Source organism: Macrobrachium nipponense, chromosome 28, assembly GCF_015104395.2.
Source record: "Macrobrachium nipponense isolate FS-2020 chromosome 28, ASM1510439v2, whole genome shotgun sequence".
Taxonomy (NCBI): domain Eukaryota; kingdom Metazoa; phylum Arthropoda; class Malacostraca; order Decapoda; family Palaemonidae; genus Macrobrachium; species Macrobrachium nipponense.
In genome coordinates, this window is record NC_087217.1 from 36,964,007 (window position 1) to 36,985,560 (window position 21,554).

Genomic DNA, 21,554 nt, shown 5'->3' on the forward strand with positions numbered 1-21,554 from the left:
TCTTGATTTCATCAAACTGAAATTCCTTTTCAGATTTACTTATTTGATTTTGAGAAAACTTTAGGTTATTATTTTTTGGGGCTTCAACAAATGGATACTTCTCTCGTCTCATGAACGGGATATTGTTTACCTACCTCTTCTCCAAGGCTGGTTCCCCATCAAGCATTTACTTTTCCACCTTAGCAGAGCTTTTGAGAAATTGCAGTATATTTTCACTGAATTACAGTTTTTGTTTGTACTGCTATGCATCTGCAATAATTTGAAAGATAGTATGTATACCTCTATAAACAGTTTCTATTTACATTACTAAGTATACTTCTGTAGATGGTTTGTATTTACATATAACTGAATGGAATAGTTTTCTGATGGAAATAATATAAACCACTGTTGATTTCAACATAGGTCTATATTTTCAAAAAAGGACTTGTTTAATAAAATACATATGTATATTATGTTGTAGACCCTTTAATTGTTTGAAAATGAAAGATAAAGGTAAATTAATTCATTCCTTAACCTCAATAGATAATTTTAATGGAAAACCAGGAAGGTTTTGCACAAAAACTAAAATTTACATTGCAGGTATAATGTACGATACATAAATGAACATAATATGATTTTGTAACAAGCACAGTACTGTACTTTCTTACAGACATATATATGCGTGTATCATAAATATTTTTTTACAGGAACTGCCATTTCTTTTTCGTACATTTTCGTTTCTGTAATTAAAGATTTTACATAAACGTTGCAAGGTAATCTTGCGCTACATAAACGTTGCAAGGTAATCTTGCGCTTCTTGGTAGGATCAATTAGCACATCACCTCTGTAATTTTGCATTGTGGTTTTTCACTTTGGTCGGGACATTTTTTCCATGTAAAGCTTTGATTTTTTCACCTGAGGTTTTGGGAGCAGAAATATATTTGATAATTTTAAGTAACTTCATTAGGAACTGATCTTATATACTCAAAATATTATGCTTTATTGTTGATAGTGAAATAATGTTGACTGAATTAGAGTTGACCTTTTATTAAAAATTTTTAAACAGAAAAGCAAGAAAATTAAAACACAAAAAGTAATTTAGAAATTGATGTGTGAGAGAGAAGTAGCCTAATGTGCTTGTTGTAGTGTGAATGAGGAATAAAAATCGGAACGACATGTGTTCTCTTTCTCCTAAATAACGGATGCTTTGTAGACAGCAGTTGTTCATTTCCAGTGCTCTTATAGGTGGGTAATGCAGATATTATTAGAAAATCTAAATTACATAGTGAAAAATCTGAGTAGGTTCGTTAATATTAATCTCACTGAACTTTATTAATATATATAGTCTTCATACTAAGTTACAGTATGAATGACAAGGTGATTATTGTAGCTTTAAAATATTTTTTGTTATTTCACATTCTGATCATTTAAAGTGTGAATGGTGTGAACTTCTTATTTGATGCAAAATATACATGAAATTCACTCATAGTTTCTCCTTTTAAGGACTTATGAAGAGAAGCAACTACTTGCTCGTACATGAACGATGTTCAGCAATATTGCATACCTATTGCTTTACTGTAGAAAGTAAAACTTTGTAGCATGGTCTGTTCCTTTTCAGCTGAAATGCACATGGCGTGCTTACATTTCCCTATTTCATTAAAAATAGAGATGCAATATTTTCATTGCAGTGCATGCTAACTCTTCACAACTTTGCCCAACAACTGCATAGATTCACCACACATTTGCTTGCTTGTGTTTAAAAACTTAAATATTTAATCTTTTCTCTATATTGTATAAAATATCTTTTCTTTACAGGTGAATAGAAAATAAAAACTGAATACTTAATAGAATGAAAAATAGAAATTGAGATGAAAAACTGTTTTCCTTAAAATATTGCCAGATAACAAAATGTAGCTATTTTAAATTGTACCAAGTTGAAGACTTTGAACTCGGGTTCAAACCCTGAAATGGATTAAAAGTTAGGCTTATCAGTGTATAAAAATAATGCAGTTTAGATCTAGGGATAGTACCAGTTCTTCCCATCCAATTACTTTTTGTTGAAATGGCTCCTTATGTCTTTTTTCGCCTCAGTACCTGGGGTTTGGCCTTAAGTACCAGTAGCATACAGGTGAGGGTATCCAAGAAGTCGTTGCAGACTGAAATGGTTGCCCTGCCCAGGGCCGTTTCTAGTTCATTAGGCGCCCCAGGCAAGAACTCGTTATGGCGCCCCCCTTCCCTCCAAGTTCCACAACAAAACAACATACTTTATTAATAAATCATCTTCACGTATATGTATACACAACAAGGAAAAGTATAGACTCAAAAGTATACAAACTATTTTTGTAAATTTTAATAGAATAACACCATTATACTTTTTTTTATTGCAAATCCTACCCAAGATAAATTGAAAAAGGTAATCTTGCCAATCTAAAACCATAGAACTCAATGCATATATGTTGAGGGCTATGCTAAAACTATTATATACAAGTTTTCTTCACTGATTTTTCATATTTAAAACCTGACTCTTCTTGACTTTCTTGCAGCAAAATCATCTATAGTGTCATCATACGAAATCTGTTTGGATATTTCTCTATTAATACTAATTATTGCCAGCCCATTTAGGCACTCCTGTGACATAGTAGACCTTAAATATGTTTTAATGAGCTTAAGTTTAGAGAAGTTTCTCTCTGCAGATGCCACAGTCACAGGTGTAGTGACAGCAATTCTTAATGCCCACATGTTTGGATAGATCTCTTTCAGGCCTTTCTCCTCCAGGAAAACAAGGTCTATGTTGTCATATTTTGTTTTGGGCATTGTTTTGGAAATGACTGCATCTCTACAATCAGTTCATCATAATTTAAATCAGAATGATCCCCAGATGTGAGTGTATTACACAAATCTTTTGCCTGCTTTTCTAGCTCACTAGATGTCAGGTCAGAGAAGTTTATGAGAACACTGAATTTCTTTGCAACATCACTCATCATTCCAGTTCTCTCTCTCAGAGATTCAATGGCCATATCCACAACTACATTGAAAAATGAAAACTCCATTTTTTTCAAGGCATCGGTAATAGGTTCATCAGGGGCCTCATAGGAAAACTGACTTTTAGTAGTTCTGAGTCTTTTCTGCTTTAGAGCAGCTTCCACATTCATCTCCTCACATATCTCTTTGGCAGATGTCTGGGCATCAGCAAACCCAGTGTCTCTGTAGCTAACAAGGGAGGTTTCAGCCTTCTTGAGAATGTCAACAGCTACATCCAGTTGCATGCATTGTGACTGCAGAAGTTTATTCACAGTTTGAACTTTTTAAAGGATATCATACCACACCACCGTACAAATAGAGAACCGGTATGATCCCACCTCTTCTGCTAAGGCTTGTGCTTCAATTTTAATAGCTGGATCTGCAGTGCTTCCTCTCACCTCTAAAAGAGCATCTCTCACTTTTGCAGCCTGGAATCTTACAACCTCAACACTGTTGATTCGACTCTCCCACCGTGTGTCTGCCCAGGATTTCAAAGTTGTGTCCACATGTTTTTTTAGGGTCGACCACCTTGCATCTGAGGAGCTCTTTGCTGCATCACACAACCAGATTAACAGTGTGTGCTCCACATGGCACAAATAAAGCCCTGGGGTTTAACTGAAGAAGTCTAGCCTGGACTCCCTTGTTTTTTCCTCTCATATTTGCCCCATTTTCATATGACTGTCCTCTGCAGTCTTCAAAGGGGATATTAAGCTCTTCAAGTTTTTTGTTGTTGTCTGCTCGGCCTCAAGGAACCCGATAAAATATTCCTTAATTTGTGCAGTGCCTTCAGCTGTAACTATTCGAATTATCACAGATAATTGCTCCTTGTGACTTAAATCTGGAGTGCAATCTAAAATAATTGAAAAGTATTTGGATTGTCTAATTTCGGTTACCATGCACTCCACAACCCTCTTACTGATGCAGTCAATAAACTCATTTTGAATAATATTGCCTAGGTAGGATGTATGACTGGCACCTCCTTGCACCTTCACAATATGTTCTTTGAGAACAGGGTCAAACTTAGCCATGAGTTCAACTTCTTTCAGAAAGTTCCCATTATTGGGCTGGTAAAGTGTGTATGTGGACCCTCTGAGAGGAAGATTTCGTTCTGCCAGACTATGAATTATATCCACAAACCTGGTAAGTACCTCTCGCCACCTACGTTGTTCATTGTTTATTAGTGCCAGCTCAACTTTGTCAATTGTTTGCCCCTTTTCAATACGGCTCTCCAGTTCTTTCCATGACCCCATATTCTTTGTATGTTCTGGACTGTTCTCATGCATTTTGAGTGAGTCACTGCAGTTTTTCCAGTCATTAAAGCCATCTCTGCTTAGTTTAAATGTTTTCTGGGAAAAGAGTTTGCAACAAAAACAGTATAAACTTTCTTTTTTCTTGGAATATGGCAGCCATGTTCTTTTGATTTTCTCCCCTCCTTTGGGCTCGTTTTTCCTCTTCCTCCTTTTTTCTTTTATTGTTTGCTGCACCTGACAGCTTGGACTGCCTCTTCATGATTGATAAAAGCTTAAATGCTTGACAGCTGCGTTGACAACTTAAGAAGACTTAAAAAAAGAAGTAAAGATTGGAGTAAACACGATGCTTAGAACTTAACTAATGTGGCGTCGCGAGCAGGCGGCTGTCTTAGTTTTAAAGTTCCTTTGATACTGACGACATCTACCTATCCAGTGTCGCCAACTTTTCCGAAACATTAAACAACGTTGCATCAAGTATTAACACTTCAATTATTCATTTATTTTCGTGTTTACACTTGTATTTATTTATTTGAATTATTCACGTAAAAATAATACTTCTCTCATTTATTTATATATTAATTTTGGTTGGCAATTTGGCGCCCCCCAAGCAAATGGCGCCCCAGGCGACCGCCTGTGTCGCCTGTGCCTAGAAACGGCCCTGGCCCTGCCATTAAAAATCCTAGAATTAAATGTGTGCCTATTCTATAGATGGCAAAAGTAAGTTCTCAATTCTGAATACAGTGGTACCTCGAGATACGAAAGGCTCAACTTACGAAAAACTTGAGATACGAAAGCAAATACGACAAATTTTACGGCTCTACATACAAAAATTGCTCAAGATACGCAAGGTTGTTGCTGTAAAGTCTGAGATTCGCCCGGTACCTCGAGATACAAAAGGCTCAACTTACGAAAAACTCGAGATACGAAAGCAAATACGAAAAATTTTACGGCTCTACATACGAAAATTGCTCAAGATATGAAAGGTTGTTGCTGTAAAGTCCGAGATTTGCCTGGACCACCAATAACAATTTTGAAATTCGTGTGCCGCCAACTGAGTAGACTCGCCACCATCTTCCCGCTCTCCCATTGGTTCCTGATGCTAGTCACCGCCATGAGAGCCTTCTCTCTTATTGGTCAGCATTCCTCCCATCATGCATCTACGTAGCAGCATGCTTCTTCGGCCACTGCACGGCATCATCTGTATCATACGCACGCGGTTTTCGTTCGTGCTAACGATTTCGTTTATTAACGTAAATTCGTTAGTGATTTCGTTGTAGTATACTTTATCGTGTTGTATGAGAACTTTACTACATACGTATACGTACTACATAACATAATTACGTACAGTATATACGTAGTCATGGGTACCAAGAAACTTGAAATTCACGAAAAGAAGAGGATGCTCTCTTAGGAGACGAATATGGAGATTATCAAGAAGTATGAAGCTGGTATGTGATTAAGTGTGATCGCCAAGGAATACGGCCGAAATCTGTCGACAATAGGCACCATCCTTAAGCAGAAGGATGCCATCAAAGCAGCTACACCTTCCAAGGGCGTTACTATTTTGTCCAGCAAGAGGAGCCACGTGCACGATGAAATGGAAAGGCTTCTTCTTGTCTGGATAAAAGACAGAAATCGCTGGCGATACGATAACGGAGACGGCAATCTGCCACAAGGCCAGCACTATTTTCGGCGATTTGATTGCCCAGGCCGAAGACAACGGAGGAGAAGGGACATCAACGCCAACCCCAGACTTCAAGGCTTCGCATGGGTGGTTCGAGAAATTCCGTAAACGGACTGGCATCCATTCGGTGGTGCGGCATGGGGAGGCGGCCAGCTCGGACACGAAAGCGGCCGAAGCCTTTAAAAAGACGTTTGACAAGATGATGATCAAGGAAGGTTACAGTTCTCAGCAAGTTTTCAACTGTGATGAGACTGGCCTTTTTTGGAAAAAAAATGCCTTGTCGGACGTACATCACGGAGGAAGAGAAGAAGCTACCCGGGCATAAGCCTATGAAAGACAGGCTTACGCTCACACTTTGTCCCAACGCCAGAATGCATTTTTATTAATTCCATCATTACAAAAGAAAGATTTATTTCACTTTTGACATTTTGTCGTATGTTCACTTTGGTAGGTATTAGAACAGACATCGTTACATGGTTGTTGTGAAATCACGAGTTCACCTAACACAACTCCCTTCTTAGTAAACTATATACATTGGCTATTTTCTCAACTATTTAATACAATATAACAATATTTCAAGGGTTTAAACTCCTCTCTTCCCCTCTGCTTAGTCTATTACCAAATTTATATTTGCATAGAAAAAATTCTCAGATACGAAACTCCGACCGTCTAGCTGCGCTTACTTTTTTCCTGCCATAACCTGACGCTGTGGAAGGTTTATTGCTAAAAGGTGGATCCGTCCTTTTTGCGACAGTGGATCTGTCCCAATACGGTGTAGGACTATTATAACATGGTCTTAAGGGCAAATCAGGAAACATTTAAGCGAAGCTCCAGCAAGATCAGTGTGGGCTTTTTCAGTTTTATAAAACTAAACTATTCAAGTTTAACAAATACATGAACTGAAAGGTGGACTCGCACTAGCTGAATACTTACAAAGGAAGTAAACTCTGAAACGATTGATCATAAGGCCCAGCAGTGCACATAAAGACCATGAGAAAATCGTATTAAAATACCCTCGAAAATCTCTACATCGGCCTCAAAAGTTACAATTTCACACGAATCTTTCTTCTGAATCATCAGACTACATTTGACTGAAAATCAACGTGGCCAAACCTCTGATGGAAAAAAATACAAAAGGATTAGAGGTGAACATTTCACTGACTACAACAAAACTGGGGTCTTGGGTAAGAGAGACTATGATTACATAGCCTTTTGGGATACGCGTACACTGGCAGAAAGAGGCAGAGGGAACTTTTGCATGGCCCATGTTACTCGAGGATTCTATGTTGGTCAATTTGTCCAAATTTTATTTTTTAGCCTCAAAAAGAGAGTCCTTTTAATATTTGCAACACTGCCTGTGCAGTCAAACTGAATGAAAAGTTTTTCTTGAACATATTTACAGAAAAATGAGAATCACAAACTCTGCTGCTTGCTTCCCACTTCTGCTTGCAAATCCTGAGTGTTGTGGAAGATGCTGTCTGGAAAAACGGATCCAATCCTTTGGCGACAGCATCATTAAAGGTCCTTTTTCCAGTATATGTATGCGGATAGATTTTGAAATGCACTTAAACTGTACTTGGAATAATGTTTGAATGGGCATAGGTCTGTGTAGCCTGGTCTATACTGGTGAGATAAAGCGTAATTATTTAAAGCCCAATGTTCATTTGTGTGATATGAATAGAGTGCAATACAAGCTTGTCAGTTTTTTTCTAGTGCGCCTTCTGATAAAGCCTGAGTGAAGATAACTTAGAGATATAAAATGACTAAGGAGGGATTTAGGAGGAGATTCAGGAAGACTAGAAAAAATCAGGCAAAACTGCAAATCAGTTGATAACTAGTCTACAGATATATTTCAGTGGGTGGATTGAAATGGCTGAAGGCTTAAGAGTGATGATTTGGCATATTTTGTTATTAGGGAACAGTTGTTCAGTTTATCACGAATAATGAGATGGCATTATCCCTCAGGGAAAAAAGTACCAAAGAGCCATTGCGGAAATGGTAAAGCTTGCGGAGCAGTAGCACTTGCCTCAAAATGAACTTTCTAGAAATGCATTGATTAAGAAGTCTCAGTGGTAGCTAAAATGATGCACCAAACTAGATCCAGTGGATGTCAACAAGCTGAAAAGATTGAATGCCTGCCAGTGAGGGAACGTCTTCACATATAAAATAACCTCTTTTTGGAACAGATGACCAGCTAGTGTTTTGAACAGCAGCATTACTGGTCAGTTCAAGAACAGATTAGGTCAACTGATCGACACACATGATTTTTTTTTTTTTTTAGGTTTGTTGTTTAAAATGTGCTTCTTCGATGGACAGTCACGTAGGCACCATTATCCGTGGCACTCCTGGTAACCTGTAACAACGACACAATTATGTCTCTGGACCCGCTGGTGCCACCAGGTCACGTGCCCCCACCCCAAGGAAACTAATGACAAAATAATAACATTGAAGATGTAGATAATTACATAAATGAGAAGTATAAAAAATGGGGAAAACTCTATTATAGGAATAATAATAAAATTGTGAGAACAGAAAAATATTAATCTTAATGATGATTAGAATGGATTCGGATTTCCTGATAGAACAGGAGGCGATTGCTGTCCATTTCAAAATTTCTACTTAAATACTGAATGGTATGCTGAAGAAAATATATTATACTATTGTACAACAGAAATAAACTTCGTGTAAAGCTAGCTTTTTCCGCTAGATTTTACAAAAGTAACCCATCCTCTATCTCTTTCATGCCAAACTAGTAAGATACTCTATTACTTGCAAATAAAATATATAACAGTTTAAGATTTTTGTTTTTTGTTTTTGCAGTAAGATGCCGTATTAATATTATGTAGTACATAACTTCATCAGTTTCACATTGAAACTTTTAACATGCACAAGGGCAACGGTTTCCTAGTCCAGTTAAAGATACAGAACTACCCAAGCAAACGGGCCACAAAAACTCTTATGTATAAAAAACACATTGAAAATATATCAGCAATAGACAAATGACTAACAAGAAGGAATATGGCAGCATCTCCATGTAGTTTGTGCTAGTAGTGTGAATTGATAATTTGAATGACAGTTCTAGCGAATATTTAGTTTTTCTTTAAACAGATAATTTTAAAGTAACGTATAACTATTGTATCTGTCCCTTTCATAAACTTGTCATCGCCATTCTTCTGTTTGAATATATTTCAAGCTCTTAACATTATGGTGATACACATCCCAGAATGTTATGGGTTATCAACCATTACAGCTTACAGTAATGCAAAGGAGAGTAAATACTTCTGATATCAACTCCTGAATTCTAAATAAAATGCATGCATTATTCCTCTCTCTCTCTCTTTATATATTTGTATAGTATAATATATATATATATATATATATATATATATATATATCTATATATAGATATATATATATATATATATATACATATTATAATAAATATATATATATATATATATATATATAATATATATATATATATATATATATATATATATATTTTTGTGTATATAATATATATATATATATATATATATATATATATTATATATATATAATATATATATATATATATACACACACAAACACAGCATATATAATGTTTGTATATATATATATATATATATATATATATATATATATATATATATAATATATACATACATACATACATAGATACATACATACATACATACATACATACAAGCAGTCCTTGGTTATCTGCGGGGGTTCCTTTCGTGACAGCATGATGATAACTGAAAATCTCGGATAACAGTGCCAATCCCCAGTTATCAGCGCCAATAACAGGGAGATTGGTGCCGAATATCCAGCTATTGTTGTTGCTAAACAAGTGCCATAAACCCGGATCGCCAATAACTGTGGATTATGTGTATATATACACATATAGTATATATATAAGCATAGTATATATAAATAAAGGTATAAGCCACGAAGGAAAGATAAACAACGGAGTTTCTGCAAGATCTTTCGACTCAACGTCCTTTACTTAGCAGACAAACTGACTTACATGAAAAAATTGAGAGTACAGGAAAGGTCGTATAACTGACAGAGGGATTATAAGGAGATTAGTACCTAGAATCCAACACACCTGGATAATGAGTAACCTTTCCAAATAAGCATAAACATGGATACAATTTAAGAACAAAAACATTAGTCCAACTGCTCAGACACAGGGACAAGACAATTAAAGGATTATACAGCTGACCACATTCAGATCTTTTGTAAACAAAAACTTATTCACAAAACATATTAAACATGCATATACAAAGAAAATATCTCTAAAGGCAACTAATTTTTATTTAAGTCTTTACTTATATCTTTGAGGTCATTCTTAAACGTGTTACAAATACAAGGGTCTAAATGAAACAGGACACGACTAATATTAAAATTACAATGGGAAATAAGTTGTATTATGGCAGATTCTAAAAGATTTCGTGATAATACATATTTTGATCTTGCAATTACTGAACTACCAATCCAATTTATCCGGTGGTTGTTTTCACTTGAATGAATATTGTGTTAGATGTTTGCCCAGTTTTGACAGAATATTTATGCTGCTTTAATTTTACCTTCTAAGCCCTTGCTCGACTGTCTGAGATAAAAGGAGGGGGAGTTCATACATAGAATTTTATGTATGTTGTTGTTGTTGCTGCTTTCCCTGGGGCCAGCGCCTCAGTGGCGTGGTTGGTATGGTGTTGGCGTCCCACCTCAGTGATCGGGAGTTCGATTCTCGGCCATTCCATTGAGGAGTGAGAGAGGTGTATTTTTGGTGATAGAAGTTCACTCTCGACATGGTTCGGAAGTCGTGTAAAGCCGTTGGTCCAGTTGCTGAATAACCATTGGTTCCATGCAACATACAAACACTATACAAACAAACTTTCCCTGGGGCCATTTTTTATTAAAATTCCTGTTAGTGTGTTATTAAAGGAAAAAACAGGGTTGATCTTAAAGGCTTTTAACAATGATATAATGGTTTCAAATCCGTTAAAATAAGGCTAACTGAGAATGTTCTTAGAATTTTCTTTCTCCGTGTGACTTACACTATAATAAAACTTTTTGTGGGCTTTATTATAGCAAATATCTAATATATGTGAGGGATAACATAAATCTTTCCCTATTTTTCTTATGTATTCAATTTCTTGATCCAAATATTGGGGACTGACAATGCGCAATGCTCATAAAAACATAGATGAAAAAATTTAAATTTTGATGGTAAGACGGTGGCCTGAATAGAAATGAACGTAAGTGGTTGGCTGGTTTCCTGAATTTACTTTGATATGGTTCTCTATGTATCAAAACATCTAAGAAAGGGAGGCAATTATCTTTTTTTAATTCTAGAGTAAACGTAATCGATGGCACCTGGTTATTTAATTTAGAAAGTAAATCATTTACATAAATACAAGCAGGCAGAACAGCTAAAATATCATCAACATATCTATACCACTTTACAGGAATATAAATGATATTAGGTAATAAGCATTTTTCAAAAAATTCCATGTACAAGTTTGAGAGCAGTGGTATAAAGGGTTGTCCATTGCCATGCCAAAAATTTGTTGATAAAATTCACCATTGACTATAATCTTACAATCACAAATGCACAATCTGATGAGTGAAATAATGTGACTTACAGGTAGAGGTAATTCATGCTGAGTTAGTTCATTACTAAGATATTCTAAAATAGAGTCTAAAGGGACTTTAGTAAACAGAGAACATACATCAAAACTAACGAATCTATCAGTGGGGCAAAAAGTAATTTTGTCTAATATATCTACTAAATCTAGAGAATTATATATGAGAATCGGAGATGGTTCCAAGTAACGGGGACAAGATCTTAGTGATATATTTCGAAAGTTTATATGAAATTGAGCCAATAGTATTGATAATAGGTCGCATAGGGTTATTTTCTTTGTGCTTTTTGACTAATCCGTACAGGTAAGGTAGCGAAGGAAATTTTACTGACAATTTGCCTAGTAGTTCTGTTTTATCTTTAAGATTTTTTTCACTGTGCTTTTAAAGTTTTTTATGACTTGATCAAGGGGATTTTTTTTTTTAGTTTTTTTTATAAGTCACATCATCATCCAGTAGGGCTTGCATACGTGATATGTAGTCAGCTTTTTCTAAAATTACTATACTATTTGACTTATCAGCTTTTGTAAAGTGGATAGTATTGTCTTTTTTTATGCAAGCCCAACTGGATGATGATGTGACTTATAAAAAAACTAACAAAAAATCCCCTTGATCAAGTCATAAAAAACTTTAATAGCACAGTGAAAAAAAATCCTTAAAGATAAAACAGAACTACTAGGCAAATTGTCAGTAAAATTTCCTTCACTACCCTACCTGTACGGATTAGTCAAAACGCACAAAGAAAATAACCCTATGCTGCCTATTATCAAAACTGTTGTCTCAATTTCATATAAACTTTCGAAATATATCACTAAGATCTTGTCCCCGTTACTTGGAACCATCTCCGATTCTCATATATATAATTCTCTAGATTTAGTTGATAAATTAAACAAAATTACCCTTTGCCCCACTGATAGATTCGTTAGTTTTGATGTATGTTCTCTTTTTACTAAAGTCCCTTTAGACTCTATTTTAGAATATCTTAGTAATGAACTAACTCAGCATATATTACCTCTGCCTGTAAGTCACATTATTTCACTCATTGGGTTGTGCATTTGTGATTGTAAAATTATAGTCAATGGTGAATTTTATCAACAAATATTTGGCATGGCAATGGGCAACCATTTATCACCACTCCTCTAAGACTTGTACATGGAATTCTTTGAAAAATGCTTATTACCTAATATCATTTATATTCCTGTAAAGTGGTATAGATATGTTGATGTATTTTAGCTGTTCTGCCTGCTGGTATTGATGTAAATGTTTTACTCTCTAAATTAAATAACCAGGTACCATCGATTAAGTTTACTCTAGAATTGGAAAAAGGCAATAGGCTCCCTTTTTTAGATGTTTTGATACATAGAGAACCATTTCAATGTAAATTCTCTATTTATAGGAAACCAACCAACAACTTAACTTATGTTCATTTCTATTTTATGTTTTTACGAGCATTGCGCATTGTCAGTCCCCAATATTTGGATCAATTGAGTACATAAGAAAAATAGGGGAAGATTTATGTTATCCTTCACATATATTAGATATTTGCTGTAATAAAGCCTTCAAAAAGTTTTAGTGTAAGTAACACGGAGAAAGAAAATTTTAAGAACATTCTCAGTTATCCTTATTTTAACGGATTTGAAACCATTAAATCATTGTTAAAAGCCTTTCAGTTCAACCTTGTTTTTTCCTTTAATAACACACCAACAGGAATGTTAATAAAAAATGGCCCCAGGGAAAGCAACAACAACATATATAAAATTCCATGTATGGACTCCCCCTCCTTTTATCTCTGACAGTCGAGCAAGGACTTAGAAGTAAAATTAAAACCGCATAAATATTCTGTCAAAACTGGGCAAACACCTAATGCAATATTCATCCATTTAAGTCAAAAAAACCACCGGATAAATTGGATTGGTAGTTCAGTAATTGCAAGATCAAAATATGTCTTATCACGAAATCTTCTGCCATAATACAACTTATTTCCTATTGTAATTTAAATATTAGTTGTGGCCTGTTTCATTTGGACCCTTGTATTTGTAACGTGTTTAAGAATGACCTCAAAGATATAATTACAGGCTTAGATAAAAATTAGTTGCCTAAGAGATATTTTCTTTGTATATGCATGTTTAATATGTTTTGTGAATAAGTTTTTGTTTACCAAAGATCTGAATGTGATCAGCTGTCGCCCTGTATAATCCTTTAATTGTCTCTTCCCTGTGTCTGAGCAGTTGGACTAATGTTTTTGTTCTTAAATTGTATCCATGTTTATGCTTATTTGGAAAGGTTACTCATTCTCCAGGTGTGTTGGATTCTAGGTACTAATCTCCTTATAATCCCTATCTGTCAGTTATACGACCTTTCCTGTACTCTCAATTTTTCATTTAAGTCAGTTTGTCTGCTAAGTAAAGGACGTTGAGTCGAAAGATCTTGCAGAAACTCCGTTGTTTATCTTTCCTTCGTGGCTTATACCTTTATTTATGGATTTATCACGTTCTAAACTTTCATGATTCAGTATTACACATAGATTATATAAATATGTTATAATATATATATATATATATATACTATATATAATATATATATATATTATCTATATATATATATATATATATAATATATATATATAGATATATATAATTATCATATATATATATATATATATCTATATATATCCTATATATCTATATATATTGTAATATAATATATATATATATATATAATATATATATATATATATATATATATATATATATATAGATATATATATATATATATATATTAATAAATATAATATATATATATATATTATATAATATTATAATATATATATATATATGTATGTATGATTTGAAAATTGGTGCTCCCATGAAATTTATCTGGAAATCATATCAAATACCTCTTTCATCAATTTTACATGAATTTAGCAGTAAGTATCGGTTTAGAATTCATTGTAATTTGTTAGAGGATGAAAAGTAAAAAAAAATATGCTATGATGCATACACTTTGTTAGATCAAAATGGTTGGAAATCTAAATGGTACAAACCGATGGACCCATAGGGAAATCAGGTCAGCGCAGAAAAGGAAATAAGAGCATTAAAAGGCGGTCCCTATAATGCTCCCAATTTCTGTGAACTTAACTATAAGATTTGACACCCATTCACTATGAAGGAAATAAAGAACTTGGTGCCAAGGTAATCTTCCTATTCTAAATACAGTATTAAGTTCAGTGCCATCTAAAAAGGATTAGTGAAATATCAATATAACTTAATGCTACACATCTCTACTTTGTATGATTTCTTAGGCTGATATTTGACATTTATTTTCTATTTACATAGATAATGACTGTTATGAAGTGAATTTGTTTATACTTAGTTCTGTAGCGACATAACAGAATTTAGGGGCATTCTTTTTTATTTCAGCGTTGACCATATTTTCATATGATGAAGTTTCGCATACTATGGTAATTTATGATGGTAATACTGTTATAACACGAATGCAGACAATACTACAGTGTTCAGGTTGCAAGATTAAAAAAAAAGCGAGTGAAGGGATTGCAACGGTATTATAGGCAAGGAGAGAGAACTCTGAATGACGATAAGTTTAGCGTTAGTGTGATAGAATGGTGTGGTTGACTTTCCAGTAGGTACTAATGCCATTGGGGCCTTAGGCTGAGAGAATGAGTGAAGAGTTGAAACATCATAGAGATATAGGACAAACTGTTTACCAGAACAAATGCAAGAATTTGTTAACTATCAACATAAGTTGGATTTACATAAAGGAAAATTTTAATCCAAGAAAATCTCTATGGATATTTTTTTTATATGATGGAAATGGCATTTAAAGCTAGGAAATACAAGGAATTTAGGTAGGAGGAGTTTTGTGAAAGATAATAAGAACTAAGGAAGTGCAAAACTGTTGTTAAAATCTACACTCCACAGCTGAAGTGATTAGCGATGAGTTTACAAGCACTCGAGCCTTATGTGCTTAATAGTTTCAGTTATCATACAGCTTGTAAGAGGTGGCCCTTTGTAGAGACAACTGGATAAAAAGAGAAATAAGTGTTCAAAAAGAATAAAAAATCTAAGGGTCATTCAAAGATTATGCAATTTCATGTTATATCTGTGCTGTAGCAGCCAATATGATGGGCTGGTAATGCATTTTTTCCACAGGATTGCACTATTGGAAGGAAAGCCACTGATGCCCTAATTACCGTCCCAACGCACTACTGAAGGTGTCATCTCGCCTTTCATCCAAAACGGCAGCTTCAACCACAGGTCACCTTGTCTTTGGCGGATGCTAAAAGGCAAATTGTTCCCAACCATATTTGTGGAGGCTGTTATCTTATCTAATGATACACACCAACAAACATTATGCAGCACAATTTAAAAAAAAAGTATTTTTGATAGCGTCAGCTTTTATTTGTCAGTGAGATTTGTTTGATGATTGCTCCACACAGTGTACCATGACATAAGGATATGTTCCTCATTTGTGATAGAATCTTGTTTGTTAAGATATAAGCATACACTAGAATGACACAACTGAAACTACCGTTTAAAAATGAGATGTAGCTACTGATTGTCGCTTACTCAGAATGACGAATTACAAAATTCATCACTGTTAATTATGTCAACATTAATGTACACATTTGAATTGGTGCTAGTTTTAACAGGTGGCTATTCTTTCATTTCTGTCAGTGGCCCAAATTATAAAAGAAATGGTCACAAAACATTATCATGATGTTTGGTCTTCAGTGAAATTGAAAGATGAATATTTTGCTCAAATTTAATGCTCTTCATTGTGAACTCCCTGGAGATCATCATTTATACCGAAACATTTTCTTTATCAACTTTCTATTACAATTTGGGTCACATTTTCAAAGCTATTCTTTGCAATTTTCGCAATGTGTGAGGTTATTCTAAACTACTTTAGTCAAGAAATTTTTGTATGCACTTTAGTTTTTGAATATAATATAAGCATAAAATATAGTGTTTGAGAACTTTATCAACGTATAATAGATATGAAGTTGTTTGTAGCTTCAGTAGGAAAACTCATAGCATAGTTTGTTTTTCAGGGAAATGTTGATGTACTAAACAAATGTTTCAGTGTTCACTATGGTTTGGCTTAGTATAAAAATATTTTTCAAAGTTTTAGCATAAGGAAGAACCAACGGATTTTCATAAAAAAAAACTAGAGATATGTTTGAATAACTCTTCAAAAGTGATAAAATCCAAGGTCAAAGTTTATCATGGCATTAATCAACGAGTTTTACTTGGATAACAGAACTTATAATGCAAGTGATGGTCAGCTATATACGTGATGGTATTCAGTTTGAAGAAGTGTACGTAGTGCCAGTCTTATTGCTCCTTACAACCATTTTGATTCCCAGTGTATCTACCACCGTCGGAAAACGACTTTTCTCTATTGTTCACGAGGCATTGCTTTGAAAGTGACTTTGTTAGTAACTTCACTTATATTGTCACACATTCCTATTGCCTTGAGATTTCTGCGCGGCTTTCCGTTTACCTATCTACGTTTTCCCTTTCCATGTTTTCACTGTAACGTGCACTTAATGTGATCACATTTCCTGCCAGTTTTTTTCTATGAAGGTGAAAGGTGACCCTCCAACTTTTTTCTACAATTCTTCCGTCTTCCAGCCTAAAAAACTTCCACGTTTATCAGATGCCTAATGATCCATCATTAATTTCTTTAGATTAATGTCTTTAGGATCAATAGTAATGATTCATCTTTCATGATAAACTACGCTTCACTTTATTACTAGACTGTTTACCATCACCCTTGAATAAAAGTTTCATAGAAAACCAAGTGACATGACTTCTCAGGTTGAAGGCTTGATCGATTTCGAGAAGAGTTTTGAATTCTCTTTTAGCTTCATTAGATAAGTGGCTGTTATGACAAGATCTCATTTTGTCTTTCCATGCCAGAGATTGTGGTCAGTTTTCACTTGGGTCAGAATTGTCATCTGCTACATTAAATTTCTAGTTCTGCATATTGAAAATGATATGCAGACTCTAGAATGAATACCAATTTGTCCTGAAAATAACAGTAATTAATACTTCTTTATATTTAGATAATTTTTTGTAATAATTTAAAAATTATAGACAAGCATAATATAATATATATATATATATATATATTCTATATATATATATATATATAGTATATTATACATATATATACATATATATGATATATAAATGTATAGATATTATATATTGTATATATATATATATATATATATATATATATATATATATATAATATATATATATATTATAGTATATATATATATATATATATATATATATATATATATATAATCCCTTTAATTAGATGGGCACTGCAGGCAGACAGGCCCTGCTTAATGATGTTGCCTAAATCATTATGCAGGAAATTTGATGTAAGTAAAAAATATTATTATTATATATGAAGAAACTATAATACACTTAACTAATTATTTACCCTGTAAGTAATTCGCAACGCGTACAGATTTACTCATCTGCCTACAGTGTTTACTTTAAACTAGAATGCATCATTAAGTTCTCTATGCACATAAAAGGCACATTAATTTTTTGAGTTATAAGTGAAAGATGACTTGAGGCTCAGCTATGTACGTATTGATATAAAATAATTGTATATTTTATGGCTAGTTTTTGTATCAATGAAATACTGACGTATGCTGTACACACTCACAGAATCAGCATAAGTTTTTTTTTTCTTTTCTTTTGAGTAACTGATAACACTTTAGTGGAAATACAATTTTTCCCTGCGGTTCCAGATTGGTTACAGGAAATTTTTGAATACTGAGCTTGAATATATAACTACTCTTCTTAGATGGTAATTAAGGTAAAACTGTATAAAACTGTATGTGCCCAGGTAAAGTAAGGTCTCATGAGTAATTTTGTATTAGTGCAGAAATCAATGCAATATAATTAGCAATAAGGCGTAAATGTAGTACAACAAATATTGGAATGTGATATTTATCCGAGAGCAGGATGCGCACCATGTAATGCGGTGTTGGAATGAAATGGCATAATAATAAGCTCCTTATGTATATATGACATCAATACTTTCTTTGGAAACTTATGATTGGTATTGTATCTCTGGATTAGTTGTACCTACATATTTATTTTTATGAACAGAAAGCAGTTGTAGTTTCAAGAAGCAAAAGATGTCTTTTAAAAGAAAAAGCACAGGCTACAATCTGATGCTGGTGCAAGTGAAAAGCTCGCTCGCTCATAAGGTGGCACTTTCAGCTTAGCTAGACCAGACAGCGGCGGCGGCAACTCGAATCTCGGCATTAGTACTATATACGACAATAGGGGTCCAATAGAATGATATTATGCGTCTTCAGAAATCCAACCGCATGCTATCTGTCCTGCAATGACAGAGCGGAAAATGCTGTTCATTAGGTATTTTAGTGATTCTAACCATTGAAAAATAGCTCTCGTGTGTGTTAATGTTTCTTTTTTGTGGGTTGCATTTAGTGCGAGATCAGGAAAAAGTATCATTCCTTACGGAATATGTTACTTATGGAGATGATTTCTAGCAAAAACTTATGAATTCAAATCACTAAAGAATTATGCATGTTCATTTGCACTATGATAAAAAAAGAACATTGTCATTCATGTGTATTAGTGAATGGATAAAAAAATTCGGGTTCTACTCCAAAAGAAAGACGTGCAAAGGTCAATATAAAAACACGAAAAATTAACCCATTTTTCTGGAAGCCCAATGCAAATTTTTTCCAGAATCCTTCCCACATTTTCAAAAAAGTGCCTTTATTGTTCCTAAGGAGACAAATTCAGTAAATCAAAATGATATTTATGTTGAAATGATTTTTGTTCAAGTAGCGATACATGTTTTTTCAACGAAAGAAAATCCATTTGGTCTCTACGTTGAGACAAGGAAGGCATTTCATAAGAAAAAAAAATGTAAACGAAACGCGTTTGCTTTTGGTCTTAAGCGAAACGACCTTCGAATCTGAACTCTGTCAATAACACTGAAGTCTTGTTATCCTCTCCATTAGCCACTGACTTGATCACTGATCGAATACGTAGAACAATTGTGTAATACCTACATCATTTTTTTCAGTTGGTTTATCTTGTAAAAGATGACTGTTCTTGCCAAGTAAAAAAAAAAAATAATAAAAAATAAACACTCAATTATGTATCTGAGCATTGAGGATAGGTTTTCTGTCGATTTCATGCTTTTGTTATTTGATGCCCAACACCAATCTTCACCAGGAAAGGTTTTTCATGTTTTGTTTGTAAGCGATCCATGTGAATGAGCTTTTATTTTGAACGAAATTATACCAACCTTTCCTTTTGTAGATCATAATATATTGTCTCCCACACAAGGTGGCGCTGTATGTAAAAGAAAATTATTTATTTTGTACTTTCCATTCACCAAAAAAACTTTGCAAAAAACTAATAATAAAGACTTTAATTTGCACATTGTTTTTTTAATTTTACTCCTGCTACATCATTCAATATGTTGGTCTTATAAGCACTCGAAAGATGTCACACTCGATAGCCTTGATGACCTGGCACGGCCATCATAATTAATCTCATGAATGGTCACAAGATAAAACTGAGATTAATACTTTTCACAAAAGTCCATGACGTTGTTTACATCCTCGTCTTCACTTGATGCCGATTCTATGGAACTCGAAATCTAATGTTTCCACCTGGTAACATTCTGGTCTCGAAATTCTCGGACCAACGTTGGTTCGCCTCATTGTCAAGAGGCGAACAGTGACTGTTAGTAGTAGTGGTTACTGCCATGGTAGGGGGTGGGGGTTACCCGGCTGACGTCCGGTGGAGGACTGAAACTGCTAAACTTTAACTGTTTTCTCATCTACATAGGGGCAGTCCCCTATGTATGCTCCATAGTAATGGGGATCATAAAGAACTCGATTATCGTCTATCATCTTCCGGTATTAATTGGGGATTGAGTGAGTGTGACCTATTTTCAGTCTACTCAGTCTGGCCTCGTCCCCTATTTCTCTGGTACCATGATGCCCAAAAGTCAATTAATGGAAGGATTTCCTGATAATCTAAGTTCTAGGAAAGAACATTCCATTTATTTTACCATTTTTAATATAGGCCGGATAGGCCATTTCATCTTCATTATAGAAACTCAGGGATAATCAACACTATTCGATTTCGTTTCATATTTGGTGTCCGCATTTGCTTATCTATTACATCTGTTAACAACACGGGCCAGCGCCAAAGAAAACTGAACTTACTCGTAACAGGATGTAAGCAGCACATCCTTCCCTGGATATTCTGAATAATTGGACAAGAAAGGGTCAAGTGCGAACGGTAGTGGGAGCACTGAAGGAGTCTTGGGTAAATAGTGAAATCTCTGCCATCCGAGCAGAATTTGATGGAGTCTTTATGAATATTTTCTTGAGGTAAGAATTGGGACTTTATTGCTCCCTCACTGGACGAGTGGGTTCCATACTAGGAACCCAGGCTGTTTAACAATTCTTTTCAGTGAGGTAAGGCTCCAAGGGAAGTTGATGGGTGGTTCCTTTACCCTATCCAGTACCTTGTTCATTGTTGGAAGACCGTCCCTTTTATAAAATGAAAGGATTTCTTTACGTATGCAGTCTTTATCAAAATAGTCTAATTTCCCTGAAACTGGGTGTAGCGATTTTTTTGCGTTTTACTTTATTTAGTTCGTGCCCTGGTGTTCTGGGCGATGACAAGATCTGAAGGACTTAGCTACTACAACTTGGGGGAGGGGTTGAGAAGACAAGGTTTACAATTTTCACAAGATTTTGTTACAAAAATAAATTAATGTGGATACATAAACATTTCCCCACACATTACTTACACGTTAACAACCCGAAAGGGACATGAAGTGACATCAAGGTCAAATAATTAGCAAAGTAATCTGTCACGTGGCCGTTGCAAAACTCTTATGTCCGTGAGGCGCACAAACAG

At 34.5% G+C, this 21,554-nt stretch overlaps 1 protein-coding gene across 2 annotated transcripts in view; it reads left to right on the forward strand.

Moving 5' to 3' along the window:
* Positions 1–16,432, forward strand: part of LOC135201666 (6-phosphofructo-2-kinase/fructose-2,6-bisphosphatase 1-like) — a 229,128-nt gene extending 212,696 nt beyond the window's left edge. Inside the window, exon 11 of one of the 2 annotated variants that reach the window (XM_064230780.1) lies at positions 2,071–2,348. In XM_064230780.1, the coding sequence (XP_064086850.1) occupies positions 2,071–2,100 (30 nt within the window). In that variant the 3' untranslated portion in view covers positions 2,101–2,348. Of the gene's footprint in view, positions 1–2,070; positions 2,349–15,752 lie in introns of those variants that run through there. The other variant, XM_064230779.1, reaches the window with a different exon arrangement.
* Positions 16,433–21,554: the final 5,122 nt, after the last annotated feature.